The sequence below is a fragment of the Strongylocentrotus purpuratus genome, unplaced genomic scaffold (assembly GCF_000002235.5).
Source record: "Strongylocentrotus purpuratus isolate Spur 01 unplaced genomic scaffold, Spur_5.0 spur5_contig_848, whole genome shotgun sequence".
Taxonomy (NCBI): domain Eukaryota; kingdom Metazoa; phylum Echinodermata; class Echinoidea; order Camarodonta; family Strongylocentrotidae; genus Strongylocentrotus; species Strongylocentrotus purpuratus.
This window is the reverse complement of record NW_022145555.1, coordinates 787,192-801,998: the sequence shown is the minus strand read 5'-3', so window position 1 is coordinate 801,998 and position 14,807 is coordinate 787,192. Positions and strand designations below refer to the sequence as shown.

At 36.2% G+C, this 14,807-nt stretch overlaps 2 protein-coding genes across 3 annotated transcripts in view; both read right to left on the bottom strand.

Moving 5' to 3' along the window:
• LOC575303 (integral membrane protein GPR155) overlaps positions 1 to 12,777 on the bottom strand; it is a 34,587-nt gene extending 21,810 nt beyond the window's left edge. For both annotated transcript variants that reach the window (XM_030993512.1, XM_030993518.1), the window contains exons 1-3: positions 12,424 to 12,777; positions 6,222 to 6,545; positions 4,194 to 4,359 (exon numbers count right to left, since the gene is read on the bottom strand). In XM_030993512.1, the coding sequence (XP_030849372.1) occupies positions 4,194 to 4,359; positions 6,222 to 6,491 (436 nt within the window). In that variant the 5' untranslated portion in view covers positions 6,492 to 6,545; positions 12,424 to 12,777. The remainder of the gene's footprint in view (positions 1 to 4,193; positions 4,360 to 6,221; positions 6,546 to 12,423) is intronic.
• Positions 333 to 3,918, bottom strand: LOC105442592. The gene is made up of 2 exons (XM_011674850.2): positions 3,209 to 3,918; positions 333 to 2,705 (listed from the first exon to the last, which is right to left on the bottom strand). Exons 1-2 carry the CDS (start codon positions 3,513 to 3,515, stop codon positions 553 to 555), a joined length of 2,460 nt encoding a protein of 819 aa, XP_011673152.2. The 5' UTR covers positions 3,516 to 3,918; the 3' UTR covers positions 333 to 552.
• Positions 12,778 to 14,807: the final 2,030 nt, after the last annotated feature.

Below are 14,807 nucleotides of genomic sequence, written 5' to 3'. Positions count from 1 at the left end.
CAATTTCATCAACAAAGGAAATACGGAATTCCTTATTATTTTCTGAAGGTACATTTAGTACATAAAAAAATAAAAAGTTGTTATATTCACTGTTTTAACCACATCTCTACATTACTAAAAAGCTGTATCATTTTAAACATTCATAATCAGGGATGTGAGTGCAGCAAACTAAAAAAAGAGGAGATTTGCAAAGCGTAGCGAGCAGACTCATACCCAATGGCTGGGGGTCCAGGAACAAAGCCCCTAATGGGGGTCGAGGGGGCAAAGCCCCCCGAAACCAGAGGTTTTTGCATTTTAAAATGTAGAGAAAACACTATTTCATAGGGGTAAGATTATAATTTTACAATGTTTTAAACATTTAATTTTCCATATTATTTACAATATACATAATAGAGTACATAGAGCATCATTTACTAAATTTCTTCACCATTCCATATGATACCAAATCCAGAAACATCTTCTATTATGGTCTACAATAAAAAATGATTAACGTACCTAAAGTTAAGTATTTGATGCTCTAAGTATTTCTCATTTGCTAGTTCTTTACTCCAGTCATTTTTTTTTCAGTACTTTTTTGCTACTAGAAGGTAGTTCATGCATTTCAGATTTCCTTTTCTCCACTTTCTTCATCAGTTTATGTGTGTGCTCCACCCGTGCCTTGTCAGCATCTTCAATTGCTTTCTCCTTAGTTTGTTTCTTTGAAGGACAAGCAGACTTTCTGGGTACAGTTTGTGACATTCCAGACTTGTGTTCCTTTTCCTGTACATATGACTTGTATGCTGATCTCATATTCTTGCAGAGTTTGGGATTTACCTGATCTTTCAGGTAATTTTTTCTTCTGAAATATCTGATTCCTGATTTTCCACTTGCTGTTAACTCATACTTCACTGTTTGTATGGATGAAAATGTTTCAATGTGCAAGTTGGGCCTTTCAGTGTTTAGAACATTCCCCATTATACTGAAAGATGACTCCACCTGTGGTCCATGAAAGCAACTAACCAGTGCCAGTGCCACTCTTGTCATAACTGGATATTTCTCTCGTAATGAACTCCAGAATATGTCTATTCTCTCTTCTGTATTAACAATTTCTTTGTCTGTATTATACTGCCTTGCTTCCTTCTCATATTCATGAGTTTGCACATCTTTCAGAGCAAATGCCACTAATTGTGGTAGCTGGAGTAAGCGCTGGAGTGTGATTGTGTGGCCTCTACATGCTGGATCAATAGCTGAAGCACACCTCAGCAGTTTGTTGTTCACTGGCATCTTTCTCTGTAAGGTTTGACCACATTTCAGATATGCAGTCTTTAGCTTGTTCACTAGTTCACTTGCAGCAGGTCCCTGTAAATTCTCCTTGATGTACCTGACGAGGAACACCGCATTGTCAGGTAGTATGTTCTCCTCACTCACATTTACTTTATGCAAGGCTTGTGTGTTCAAGATTTCAGGTTTAATGAAACATACAAGAAAGTCCTTCAGTAAATCCTGCTGTTTGTCATTGAGTTTGTGGACAAGTGGTGTCACAGACTGAAAATACAGGACATACTTCTTGAGCATAGGAAGAATGGAGGTGTAAATGTGGAGAAGTACTTTGGTTTTACTCGGGGTATGGAACAGCTTCTTCACAATCCTCTTCTTACGGTCTTTTCCAGCCTGGGTCATTGTTTTTGTCTTATTTGACATTTTAGACTGATGTTTACAGATTTCCTTCTTTACTGATTCACTGATTGAATGTTTTTGATACATGCTATCAACAACTGGGAGATAAGTTGAACTGTCTGATCCAGACAAAAAGGGATAGTAAAAAAGTATCAGAGCATCTAGCAATCGAGATGTATCTACACAAACATCGTATACAGAAAGCCACCTATGGGGCACATATCGCTCTGGAATTGTTGCTTTGATGCCCAGTGCATCACAGATGAAACGCAAGACCTCTTTTTGGTCACTGGACCACTTGAAATCAGTATAGATGTCATTGAGAAGTCCCTCGATGTAGTTATCAAATCCATGGCAGAAGGCTTTTGCAGCATTATGTGCGTGGTGGCATGAGTCTCCATCTATGTCAAGCAACTGAGGAGCTTTCTTACTTCTAATGCGTGTTTCAAGTCCACTTTTTGAACCGCGCATGACGGCACAAGAGTCCATCAAAATAGAAACCAAGTTCTCCCATTTAAGGGAATACTTATCAAATAGAGCTACTAAATGATTGTACAGAGTCTCGCTGTTTACGGTCACTACTTTAAAAGATGACAGATGTTTTGTGACTACTTTGTTCTCCTTCTCTGAAAAATAACTGACTAGGACAGTTACAACGCGTTGATTTGTCTCACTTGTGCATTCATCAATATTCAGTGAGAAGTGAGAGGATTTCAAATCCTCAATGAGTTCTTCATGAAATGTTTTTGATAATCCATGGGTCATCTTATACGAAGCTGTAGTTCTGTCCATTGATAAATTTTCGAGCACTTGTTTATCTTTGGCAAGTTCTTGGTTAAGATGAATAAGATCATTCACGATTGAAAATGGCAGGGAATGTTCAGCTGTAAACGCAAGTATGGTTGCTTCTGCATATGCCTGTCTGTCGGGCAATGACACATTTGGCTCAGAGAGTCCACCTTTCAACTGTTGTTCATGCTTATCCAATTGTTTTTTGAACATGGGGTGAATTCCATATGTTGATGTAGTAGTCATTGGTTGTTTTTGACCTACAAGACAAACAAAAAAAAAATATATAAATAAATGAATAAATACAAAAAAGGCAAACTCATGAACAAGGTTACATTCATATACATGCACCTGCCCAAGTATCACTGTACTCACCCCAAATTCTTTGAAAATAAGTATGTTCTGTACGAAATAATGCATGACAATATATGCCAACATTTATATGTAGAAATGAACAAATCAAATTCCTGCCCACACACACACACACACACCCATCACATGAAAATTTGGGCAGCATAACACCCCCCTAGGCACTGGCCAGCAAAATCACTGATGCCATTCAAATGACATGATTTGACACATGTAACTTGAATGTACCAGTCTTATTAATAAAACTTTCCAGTATAATTATAAAAATGCATAGGCCTACAGCACAAACAAACAACAACAAAAAACACACACACACACAAGAAAACAATTTGATCAGTTAAAGGATTTTGAGGGGTCCGCGATTCTAATTTCTAAAATACAATTGTAAACTCACCTGGAAGTAAAGTATTTGCTGCTCTCAGTTTCAAAACTTTTTGGTGTGCAACAGAGTCCAAATGATCAGTCAATGAAACTCGTCCACGAGAACCATATTTGCACTCCTTATCACACACTACGCACACGGCGTAGCCAGCTTTTTTTACAAGACGGAAAGAGTGAGAAAGTTTTTGATCTTTGTGCGTGAAGTCCATCCAAGACCATTTCCATGGATTTTTAACCAGTGGATCCCGCTTATCTTCCTCCAATGATTCCGAGTCCAATTTCGTTCCTCGCTCAATAAAATTCCGATCTCGAGTTGCCATGTTGTCTCATATTTCACAGATTTTCTTTGAAAGTAATACATATTTCCAAAAGAGAACGCCGATTCTGATTGAAATATCGTAACAAAAATCAATAGCACACTGCACGAAGACATGTGAATCAATGCAAACACCGTACCGTAGATAGTATAGCGATCGAAATGCACGGTACGCCCGGCGCACGCGGCGCGCTGAGCTAGCAATACTCGATGCAGGCGCTGTACTATCTTTGAAGCAGGCGCGCGCGCGCGCTTTTGCTTTTGTATTAGTCTCGCATTCGCAGACCCTTAAAGTAATAAGTTGTCTTGGGGCAAAACGCGGATTTTTTCAATGGAGAAAATAAAAACGCGACGGGGCGATCTAAAAACGCGGAAATTCGCGGAAACGCGGAACTCTCACATCCCTGCATAATCCAGCAAACAAACTTTGCAGCTACTTATGATTTGTCCTATTCACTAGCTGAAAATGTGACGTTTAAATTGATGTTCACAATATAAACAGTGTATGGGATCAAATGAGACAGATAGCATGTACACCCTACACTACACAACCTAAGGAAATTTTCATTGGAATAATTTTACATTAAACCCTTGACTGAAGTACATGCAGGCAATGACTTTGAAGTGAAAAGTCTCACGGGGTAAAAGCTAGGTAATTTTTATTTGTTACTATTCAACTTACCAATAGGGTATCCCAGAGCAAAGTCATTACTTTGGGTAGCAAACATGCTGTACAGACCCGCTTTGCCTAAGGGCTTACTCCCACCTAGCACCAGGGTTCCGATGTAGACTGCAGTGAACACAATTGCTTTGGCAATCAGCACACTGGAAAAAAATAGCCAGTTAACCTGAATGTACATGAGAAGAAAAAAAATTAGAGGACTTACACAATGTAACATGTACATGTACAGTTAAAGATAAACTTGAATTCTGGTAAAAAAAGAAAATGAATTCTCACAGAATCTAACAAAACTTACACTGAATGTTCAAGATTACAAATAAATGTCATGTGCCAAACAATTTTGGAAGAAAATGTACACTGGCTGAGTAATGAGCATAGAAAGATAAGGAAATCAGGGTAGTACTAGCCCCGACACCATGTGTGTTGTCCCATACATCTTTCTGTGTAAGTGATTGTTACTTTACCAAGACTCTGCCAAATTTATGATGATTTTGATGACTCCAGAACCTTGCATTACACACCATTACTTACATGCTATATGATCAACTTTTCTGATCCATTCCACACCTTTTCTTTCACAATGCAATCGCATTACCAGAACTCAAGTTTATCTTTAACAACTAAATTATTCACACCCCTTGTAAATTTGATGTTTTCCATTTTTGTTTGTAAGTCAAGAATGAAAGATGGACTGGTTGAATTGGAGCCTTTGTCGGATACTTTTAGATAAAAGCTTTAATTTGCCACATTCTCAAGAAACATAAATCGGGACAAATACATTTTTCACCTAATGTACTTAAAACATTACAAAACTTGATAAAGGTATGATTAATTTAGTTGTTAAGTGTATTAATTTATCAATCTGACTGCAAATCATCTACCAGTAACATAAATATGTCAATTGCATCTGTCATTAAGAATTGTAAAGCGCATTTGAACTATATGGACAATGCGCTATATAAATACATACATGTAATCATTATCAATGTGGTGGCTATAATTCTAAGAGGTCTACAGTGTTGCACATCAGATCTACTTTGCCAAAAAAAAAAAATCTAACAACAAACAAATATTATGCCTATTAACGTGCAGCTTAAATTTTTTTTTTTTAAATACAGATTTCTACATTATGTTTATACCAGATACAAATACCATCTGGAGTTTTAAGTACAATTAGTACATGTACTACATACCGGTAGTCCGGTATATGTAATTTGTAAAAATTGTTTATCATTGCGTTTCACAAAACATCTTGATTGTTTCTTTGGCACAACATCATGTTATGGCTTTCTCAAAAATATTCATGCTACGACTGTTTAATATCATCTTGTTACGTGACACCAAGTTGGCACATTTTCAATGTCATCAGCAATGTACTGTATGCAGGTTTCCTGCCCACCCGTCATATTAGAAAGGGACTACTCATTGTTGATTGAACGAGTATATCATGTGCATTGTGGTTTCCTTTAGATGAAACTTGATATACATGTACATGTACTGTAAGTATAGGATTATTTGACCTCAAACCATATGGTACACTGTACACATATAAATGCAACCCTGGAAACTTCTTTTATAAGAATATCCATAAATATCATATGGTTCACACATCAAAGTGTATTTAATATCAAATGATGGTAAGATATATCGTTTTACATAAATATTTTCCAAGAGGCTTAACTATACATGTATGTATATAAAAGTGTATCGACAAAATAAAGAAAAGTAATTACTAGTAGTTTAGGGATTAGAAACATACTCTGCATAATTTAATTCAACTTTTAAACAAGAAATGTCTTTTCTTTTCTATTTCATCAGAAAATTAATATTTCTCAAACTGCCCATTGACTAAGGGTTCTTTATCAATAACTACATCTATTCAGTGATAAAATCAAGAGATTTTGTTATTCTTGGATGACATAATTGGATAAAAGACACACAGTATGTTAAACTATTAACAATGCATGGAATAAACCTATTAATTATTAGCCAGAAATTGGTCTAAATCTTCATCTGCCATTTTCTCACCTCACTGAAATCAAGCTCCACCATTGATTTGAACAGCATGGCAGGCAGAGCGAAGTACGAGACATAGTGACCGAGACCCTTGGCCTGAGAGGGACAAACGATCCGCGTCCGTCCCGCGATGTATCCAAATAAAATGATCGTGAAGCATTGCACGAGGGCTGGAATCAGGTTCTGGAAGGCGAGGACTGTTCCGTTGGGCGTCGCTGGAGTCCCTGTACTGGTATTGGCATCATCAGCATACACGAATGTGGTTGTTGGTATTTCAGCCATGTTTGATTAAGGTCGTGAAGTTAAAAGGTACTTGGAGTTCATCAGAGCTTGTGACTGCAATTTGAAACAAAAAGAGAAATGCTTTCTTTACTACAGCTGTATTATAATCATCTCTAGACAAACAAGTAAATGCAGCAATAACCATAATAGTAGTCAACGTAGAAAACGTGCTTGCAAATGTACTTGTAAACCACAAGAAATCAGTAGGTTATTACCCCCCCCCCCCCTCCACCCCCCCCCCCCCCCCAAAAAAAAAAGATAACATATTTATACTACCGGTACTCAATACAATAATACATTACATTTTTATTGAAGCAATAGTCAATAATAATCTAAATTCTGTAAAAGCTGCATGTTTGAGATACAGTATATGTATATGTATATTGCCAATTAATTTGAAACCTTGAATCTCATCCAAATAAAAGTAATTAAACAAAATAACAGAACAAGAAGCCAAGGCAGGAAAGTGTTATTGATCAATAATGTAGATAAGAGCAAGAGAAGCTCAAGAACCTGGCTTTCAACCAGAACTAAAAATAGGAAAGCAGAAACGGGTTACTGTAGTTTACATTTGAAAACTATCCATTATATATATCTACAGAGATACATGTACATGTATGTACAAAAAAAATAAAATGATGATAATGATGATAATGATCATTGTACTACAACTTCTGCTATCATCAACAACATCAATAACAAGAAGAAGAGAGGAGGAAGAAGAAGAATGAGAAGAAGAAAAGAAAAAGAAGGAGAAGGAGAAGAAGACGAAGAAGAAGAAGAAGAAGAAGAAGAAGAAGAAGAAGAAGAAGAGGAAGAGGAAGAGGAAGAGGAAGAAAAAGAAGAAGAGGAAGAAAAAGAAGAAGAAGAAAAAGGAGAAAAACAAAAAGGAGAAGAGGAAGTGGAAGAGGAAGAGGAAGAGGAAGAGGAAGAGGAAGAGGAAGAGGAAGAAAAAGAAAAAAAAAAAAAAGAAAAAGAAGAAAAGAAGAAGAAGAAGAAGAAGAAGAAGAAGAAGAAGAAGAAGAAGAAGAAGAAGAAGAAGAAGAAGAAGAAGAAGAAAAAGGAGAAGAAGAAGAAGGAGAAGAGGAAGAAGGAGAAGAGGAAGAACAATAAGAATAACAACAATAACAACAGCTGCAGCAATAAGAATTACAACAAAAGACGTTAAGACTATAGGCGCCGCACACATTCACTCCAGAGCTGAACTCCTTCAAAGTTGATTTAAACAAAAAATTAAAACACATGATGAAGGGCATTCAAGGTGTACCGGTATGTAAACACTTGATATAAAGCGTGAAGTTATCATGCATGCACAATCTATCCCCTAAACATACTACACTGTAAAACTGATTACAATCCAATCAAATGTCATTTTTATTCAACATACAGATGTACAGAGGGAGAAGTGACAGGAAATAAATAATTTCAGTGCCATACTGTAATTATGAAGTTCCTCTACCTGCATACCTGCACCTGCCTAAACCATACAGGTGTATGTCTCATATTTAGGATCGGTGGTATAGCAGTTACATTATCATTGTCTGATAAAAACATAATGTAAATTAATGCTCCAGACCAGGATCTCAGTTTGTGGTAGTCACATACACCTGTACATATATGACCTCAATTACAAAGGGAAAATCTGTACTGATATCAAGTTGGTTTCAATATAAACAGAAAAATAGAGATACAGACTAATGGAATTTTGGAGAAAAGGAAGTTTTTTTTTACATTTTTAGTTTACCAAACAATTAACTGGCAACTCTCTGATGTATCTCCCATTTGCTCTGTAATGAAAGTTATCAGTAAACTTCAAATTTTCTACAGAAAACATTTAACCATAGATGCTCCCTAGAGATATTTTTTCACATATTATGTTCCTACCCCTGTTTAAAAAGAAAAAAGTCCTTCATCAGGAACTAAGTAAATTGAAATTTATTTTTTGTTTGTATGTGGCAAATGAGAGGAGAACACACAAAAAAGTATTAGGGAGTTGCCAATTATGAAATACAACTACAACTATTCATATCTTTCTTTTTTTCCTCTCAAATCAGATTTTGCTCAAAACTACTTTTACTGATCTGTTTCTCTAATTTTGTTAATGCTTTTATGAAACCCAAACAAACAATCATTGGGGTGTTTTCTGTATATACATATCCATGTACATGTTGTATGCAGAAAACACAATTAAATATTTTTTTTAGAAACAGTTCAATTTATATATAAAGCACATATACGTAGGTCTACCTGCCTTGGAAGATCACTTGACAAAATCTTGTGTGATGGTACATGTAGGAGTATATGAGACAATAAGATTATATCCTACATGAACATCCTTGCCGCAAACAGTGCAATCATGAGAGGAACAACATAATTCTGTCTTGAGTATCACAAAGGTGCATTTGGGACGGAGTAAAATTATTTCCAAAACAAAACAGGATCAGATTTCTTTCCTAGACGAAACGACAGACATTTAAAAACAGGACTTTCCAGAATTATGCAACAAAACTGCTCTAGCTAGTGACTGAGTAACATCTCCTTTTACAGTGTAAATATATCAGCAAATCTAGTTTAGCTTCAAGGTCAACTCCACTGAAGTTCATTCCGTAAAACTCTTATCTGAAAAAAAGTTAAACCAAGTTTGGATTCTTGGTAGAGTAAAGACTACTTCACTTTCCTCTTCATACAAATAAAAGCATCAAATGGGTAGTCTTGAAGCCCACACTCATTGAACATGCTTTTGCTCAGATAGGGAAAACTTATCCAGCCTGAATACTAAGCTACACTGTAGCTCAACCCCATTCATGCATGTAATCTTTAGTTAACCATTATCTGAACGGGGCAAAAGTTATGCAACCAGTTCCTCCCCGCATGTTTGACCATGCACAGTGGAGGTGACACTCAATAACTGGCCTTGCGTAGCCACTTCAATGAAAATACATGTAGATAAGCTGGTGCGTACTTTGAACGATTATTAATGAATTCAGATTACAACAACAGTTTAAAGTGTTTATATGAACTTATGAAGTTATGCAAGCATAAATCAGTGCCTGTCACAAGATTACAAATTTCATAATCTTCAATTCAATGAATGAAAAGAAAAGAAATAAACTTGTGCTAAATGCTAACACTTGAAAGTGTCAATAATTAACTACATGTACATGTATGATCTCTCCACACCCGTTTTGACCCAACAGAACACATTTGGATCAATGGATCACAATTTTGTACCAGACACCTCAAATTACTGACTGGTACTATAGATCAAGGTCATCCCAGGTCAATATTTCTTACAATCGTCCAGGCACTTTTTTTGTGTATATTTTCTTTTTTAGTGGATTGTTGATTGCATTGCAAAATACAATCTAAGTTTTCTAGACTTACATACATGTATCAAAGACTTTGCAACTTGCTAGCAAAAACACCTGATAAATGAATGTTATCTTTGTGACTAGTTACAGAAGTGTCACAATTCATCTTACAAATAGTTAATAACCCATTTAGTGAAACTTTTGCATTATCTTTTGATCCGGAAAACTAAGTAATAGTCTGATTTTCAGACCCTTTTTCTGAATGGTCGTATGTACATTTTGTGCTGCACAAAGATTCAAATCATTCAATCAGATTAATTTTCGACATTACAAGTAATGGGTTATTGACATACAGGGTACATGTAGACAAAATTGCTCATGTACCTGTTACAGTTCATTTTTATATACCGGTATGTTATTAGTATTACCAAAGAAAAAAAGATGTCAGTCAGTCACTCAATAGTGTCCGACTCTGTCATGACAGTGAGGTCTAGAAGGTTAACAGGTTTCCTTGTACAATTTGACTAGGACACTGCTAATATTCATATTTCACAGATGGGACATAAATGACATATTCATAATTCCTGCAATAAAAGTGCAAAGTTCTACAGAATTTGATGTTGGCTGCAAAAGGGACATAGTGTCTTAAAAGTTGAGTGCTGGTCATGCAAATGCATTGTGAAAGAAATGGTGTGGAATCGATCAGAGAAGGTTGATCATCTAGCGTATAAGTACTACATGTACAAGGTTCTGGAATCATCAACATGATAAGAAATCAGGGAGGTGTTTCACAAAGACTAAGATCAACTTTAAGTTGGACTTAACTATGGCAGGCCGCTCATGCCACTGGTTGCTCTCACCATTGGTCTTTCAATTATGATCTTTAGATAATATTTTTCCTTCAATAATGAACTATCAAAAAGGTAAATTCTGTAGATTTGTGACCATGATTTGTTTGTCCCTTGAGAGACAAATGCCAGTAAATTGCCATTGTTAAGTCCAACTTAAAGTCGATCTCAGTCTTTGTGAAACACTCCCCTGGCCCAGTCTTGGTAAAGTATTAAGCACTGCACACAGAAAGATGTATATACTACACGACCATGTGGCATAAAAATCCATCCTGATTTTCATGATGTTACATGATGTTACATGCGCATGCCATATTTAGAATATGAAGGAATTTGAAGAGCCATGCTTTTCAGGGAACATGTTTCATCTGATGTTCTTCCACACAAGTTTGCAATAACAATGTTGACAATGGTCGCAAATTGTTTTTCACCTCTTCCAATAACTCACCCTTCTCTTAAAGGGAAATTTATTTTTTTTAAAATCATGTTTTAGTGTAGACCGAAAGCTTCAGTCTCTCTAATCGTCGGTTGTTCCACTGAGACTACGTCTGGCTCCACTAGACCTCCGATTATAGAGACTGAAGTCTGGGGACCTCTTTCAGTGAGGCACTGTACGGAACAAATGGTTCGGTTCGACCGGACCGCGATGAATGAGATATGCAACGAGATTTTCACTCTTTACATCCTCATACATGCTGCAATATGACAATAATTTAGAGTCTAATTAAAAATAACATATATATAGTTTATTTGACTTACGATAGCTTGCTCATTTAGATCCTAAATTAATGATTAATCCGAGAAAGTCTCGTCGTCAACATTATCCGTCTTGGTTTTAGTTGATGAATATTCATTTTTTCTTTTCGAACGTCCAATAGCTACCGTAGCTACGTACGAGTCGGCCCAGCTTGACCAACGAACTCCCACGAAACGAGTGCTCTGATTGGCCATTTGGCTATGTTTTGGTAGGTGGACCCGGAAATATATCGGTCGCCGGGTAATATTTCGAATGCATGAACGTACCGTTTCACAGTTCGGAAATACAAATTGGATAATTCATATAAGTAAGTCCATAAATTATACATTTAATATTAAGTTATCAAATTTTGATAACTGTAATTAGGACAAATGACATACCGACCTAATTTACATCTGATTTAGAAATCAGAAAATTAGATCTAAATAAAGAAAATCGGGGAGAAAATGTTTTGACATAAAAAGCTGCCATTGTTGGCTATAGCTACCCCCACGGTACGAGATCTCTGGGTTGCCATCTGTATTGGGGAATGACAACAAATGTCAGTTTTATTAAAGAAATGACCCAAATCAGATGGTTATTGCTGTCTAGTTTTAGTGTCCCCACCTGCTTCCTTTTTTGAGGCTACCTGCTTTAAAAAAAAAAGAATTTTAATGAAAAAACATACTGCTAAAGTTATCTTTTTCAGAGATTTAAAAAAATAAAAAATTCAAGATAATCTGCCTCCTTCAATACTGAAGATTCTTGCAGATGCCGTATACTCGGCCTGGTTGGGATATGCAGGTGGACCATTACACCGGGCCGGGGTTTCCCCCTACTCTTAGTCTTATACGAATAGTGCAACGGGTTCTTAACATGCAAGGCAAGGGTGGTGACTCTCCTTCAATTTTATGACTAACAAACTTCAATATTTTGCATTAAAAATCGGATGGTTGCCACTAATCCTATTTTATAAACCAACGACGACAACAACAACAACAGAACATAGGGTAGGAATGAAATCTTATTGAACATACCTTACATGCCTAATCAGATCAGTTGACTGGTCAGCGACAATCATGACACAGAGTTCTACCAACAGGCAACGTAGCACTGACTGGACTGAGCGCCCAACCTTGCGGGAGCGGCGCGGGAGCCCTTCCGTGCCCGTGCAAATGCAAGGCTCAAGCCAGATGGAGATTTCAAGACTTCCAGCTTCGATTCCGCCTTGTTGGAACGTCTGTTTCTAGCTGGAACAGTTGAAGAACGTACACTATTAATATGTCTGGGTGATGTTGAACATTAGGAGAATATGAACGTATCGGCTAATAAATCACTGTTACCTAACGCTGCGATATACCGCAGACATTCCTCTTTTATACATCACTCATCCATTCGGTCATCATCTGTTCGGTAGTCTATCAACCAGACCGGGATATCGGGGCGCATCATCGGGGGCGTTATTTTCTTCTGCGGCACAGATTAGGGCTTTAAAAAAAAAAAGAAGAGGTCTTGATTTAACCCTAACCCTAACCCTAAACTTTCCCATAGGCTCAACACGCACCTAACCCCAATCTGTGCCGCAGAAAAAAATAACGCCATCGGGGGAAACCTTTTCAATTTTGGGAAGACTTAGAATAATTAATGTTTAGTGTTTTTAATTTTTCTCTGTATTCAACTTCTAGACCCTCCTCTCTTCACTATACCCTTGCTTTTCCCTTTCCCCCCCCCCCTCTCTCTTCTTCTTCTTTTCTTTTTCTTTTGTTTGTTTGTGTGTGTACTGTTGTACTTGTTATGTGTTTAAGTGTTGTGTGGGGCGAAAGTAGTAGTTGTTCTCTTTCTTTTTTTTAAAGTTTATCATAACCCTTCATTATTTATCTGAAGGAAATTTTAAGAAAAACAAAAAAATATTGTAGAAAAAAAAGAAACGATTTGAAATTTATATGCAAACTGGTTGAAGAAATCGTACAAACTTATTTTGCGATTTGTTTAAAATGTGTATAATTTTGTTTATGTGAATATTTTTCATCTGTAAATGTGGAACTTCATTTATTTGTAACCTTGTATGGAAATGTAAAAGTTCAAATGCAAATTTGTTTAAACCCATTTTGTAATTTTGTATACAATGTTATAAATTATGTACAATTTTCTTTATGAGAGAAGAGAATAAAAACCTATGGAGAAAACACCGACCGGCCATAAAACGAGGAACAAGAAGGGGGAAGGAGAAGGAGAGGAAGAAGGAGAAGAATATGTTTGATCGGGCTTAGTAAACAGAAAGAAATTCAGTTAGGAAGAAAACAGACTGAGGGACATTTTGTGCATTCTTCATAAATTTGAGCACCGTCAAACTTCAAGCGGGCATACTTTTTGCCATAATTATATGCGGACCCATCCAGCCCCTTCCTTCGCGTAACAAACAAAAAGAGGGAAACAAAAAGAAAAATAAAGGAATGTCGAAACATAAACAAAACAAAAACCACACCAAACCACGTCTGACCGCGCCAATCAAGGCAAAAATAATGATCATAATAATAATACCAAGCAAATCAAAACAAAACAAAATAAAAAAATATTAAAATAGAAACAAAACAAACGGCAACAATCAGACCAAAGTTGAATAATTCCCAATCATCTATTGAATGATGAATCATATCCATTCTGCTCCCTGCCCCTCCCACATATCCCACCACACTATTGTTTTTGGTTTAAAAAATATCTTCCTTTGTCTTTCGAGTCATTATTAATATAAAAAGATCATAGCTAGGCGCGTGTGCCTGTCAAATCCGAATTTCTGGGGGCGGGCTGAACTCAAACCAGTCAATTTTCTTTAGGGAATGGCATCGTCACCATCATAACTTATGAGAAACTGTCCCAATCTGAAATAAATTGTAATTTTTAAAAGTATTTCCACGTACTTTTCACTTTTCTCTCATTATTTGTATTTATTTCATTTTATGGCATTTATCTAATTTAAATTTCACGAATTCCATCGTTCTTTTTTTTTCTTTGCTTGTTAATAGATAAGCTTTAGAAATAATACCATAATGACAGATTTTCTACAACCACGAGTTAAACTAACTTGTGCCCCCCCCCCCCTTCTAGGAATTCGGACGCTTTTTGACCTGCTAGTGGAAAAGAAGACTGAAATCTTAGACTAAGCAGATCAGAAATGGCGCTAGAAATGGCTCAATGTGTATTGAATTATAAAAGATATGAATTGTAATCTTATTTTGTTTTGTCCTCATTTTCCGTCGTATTTAAATTTAATATGTAAACATTATTATTTGATGATCAGTTTAGATTATTTATTAAATATTTTGATACTAAAAAGATAATATTCATCTATCATCTGCATTCAAATGTATTTTATAAAGATTTTTAAAAAGACTACCAATAATATCATATCCCAGCATCCTTT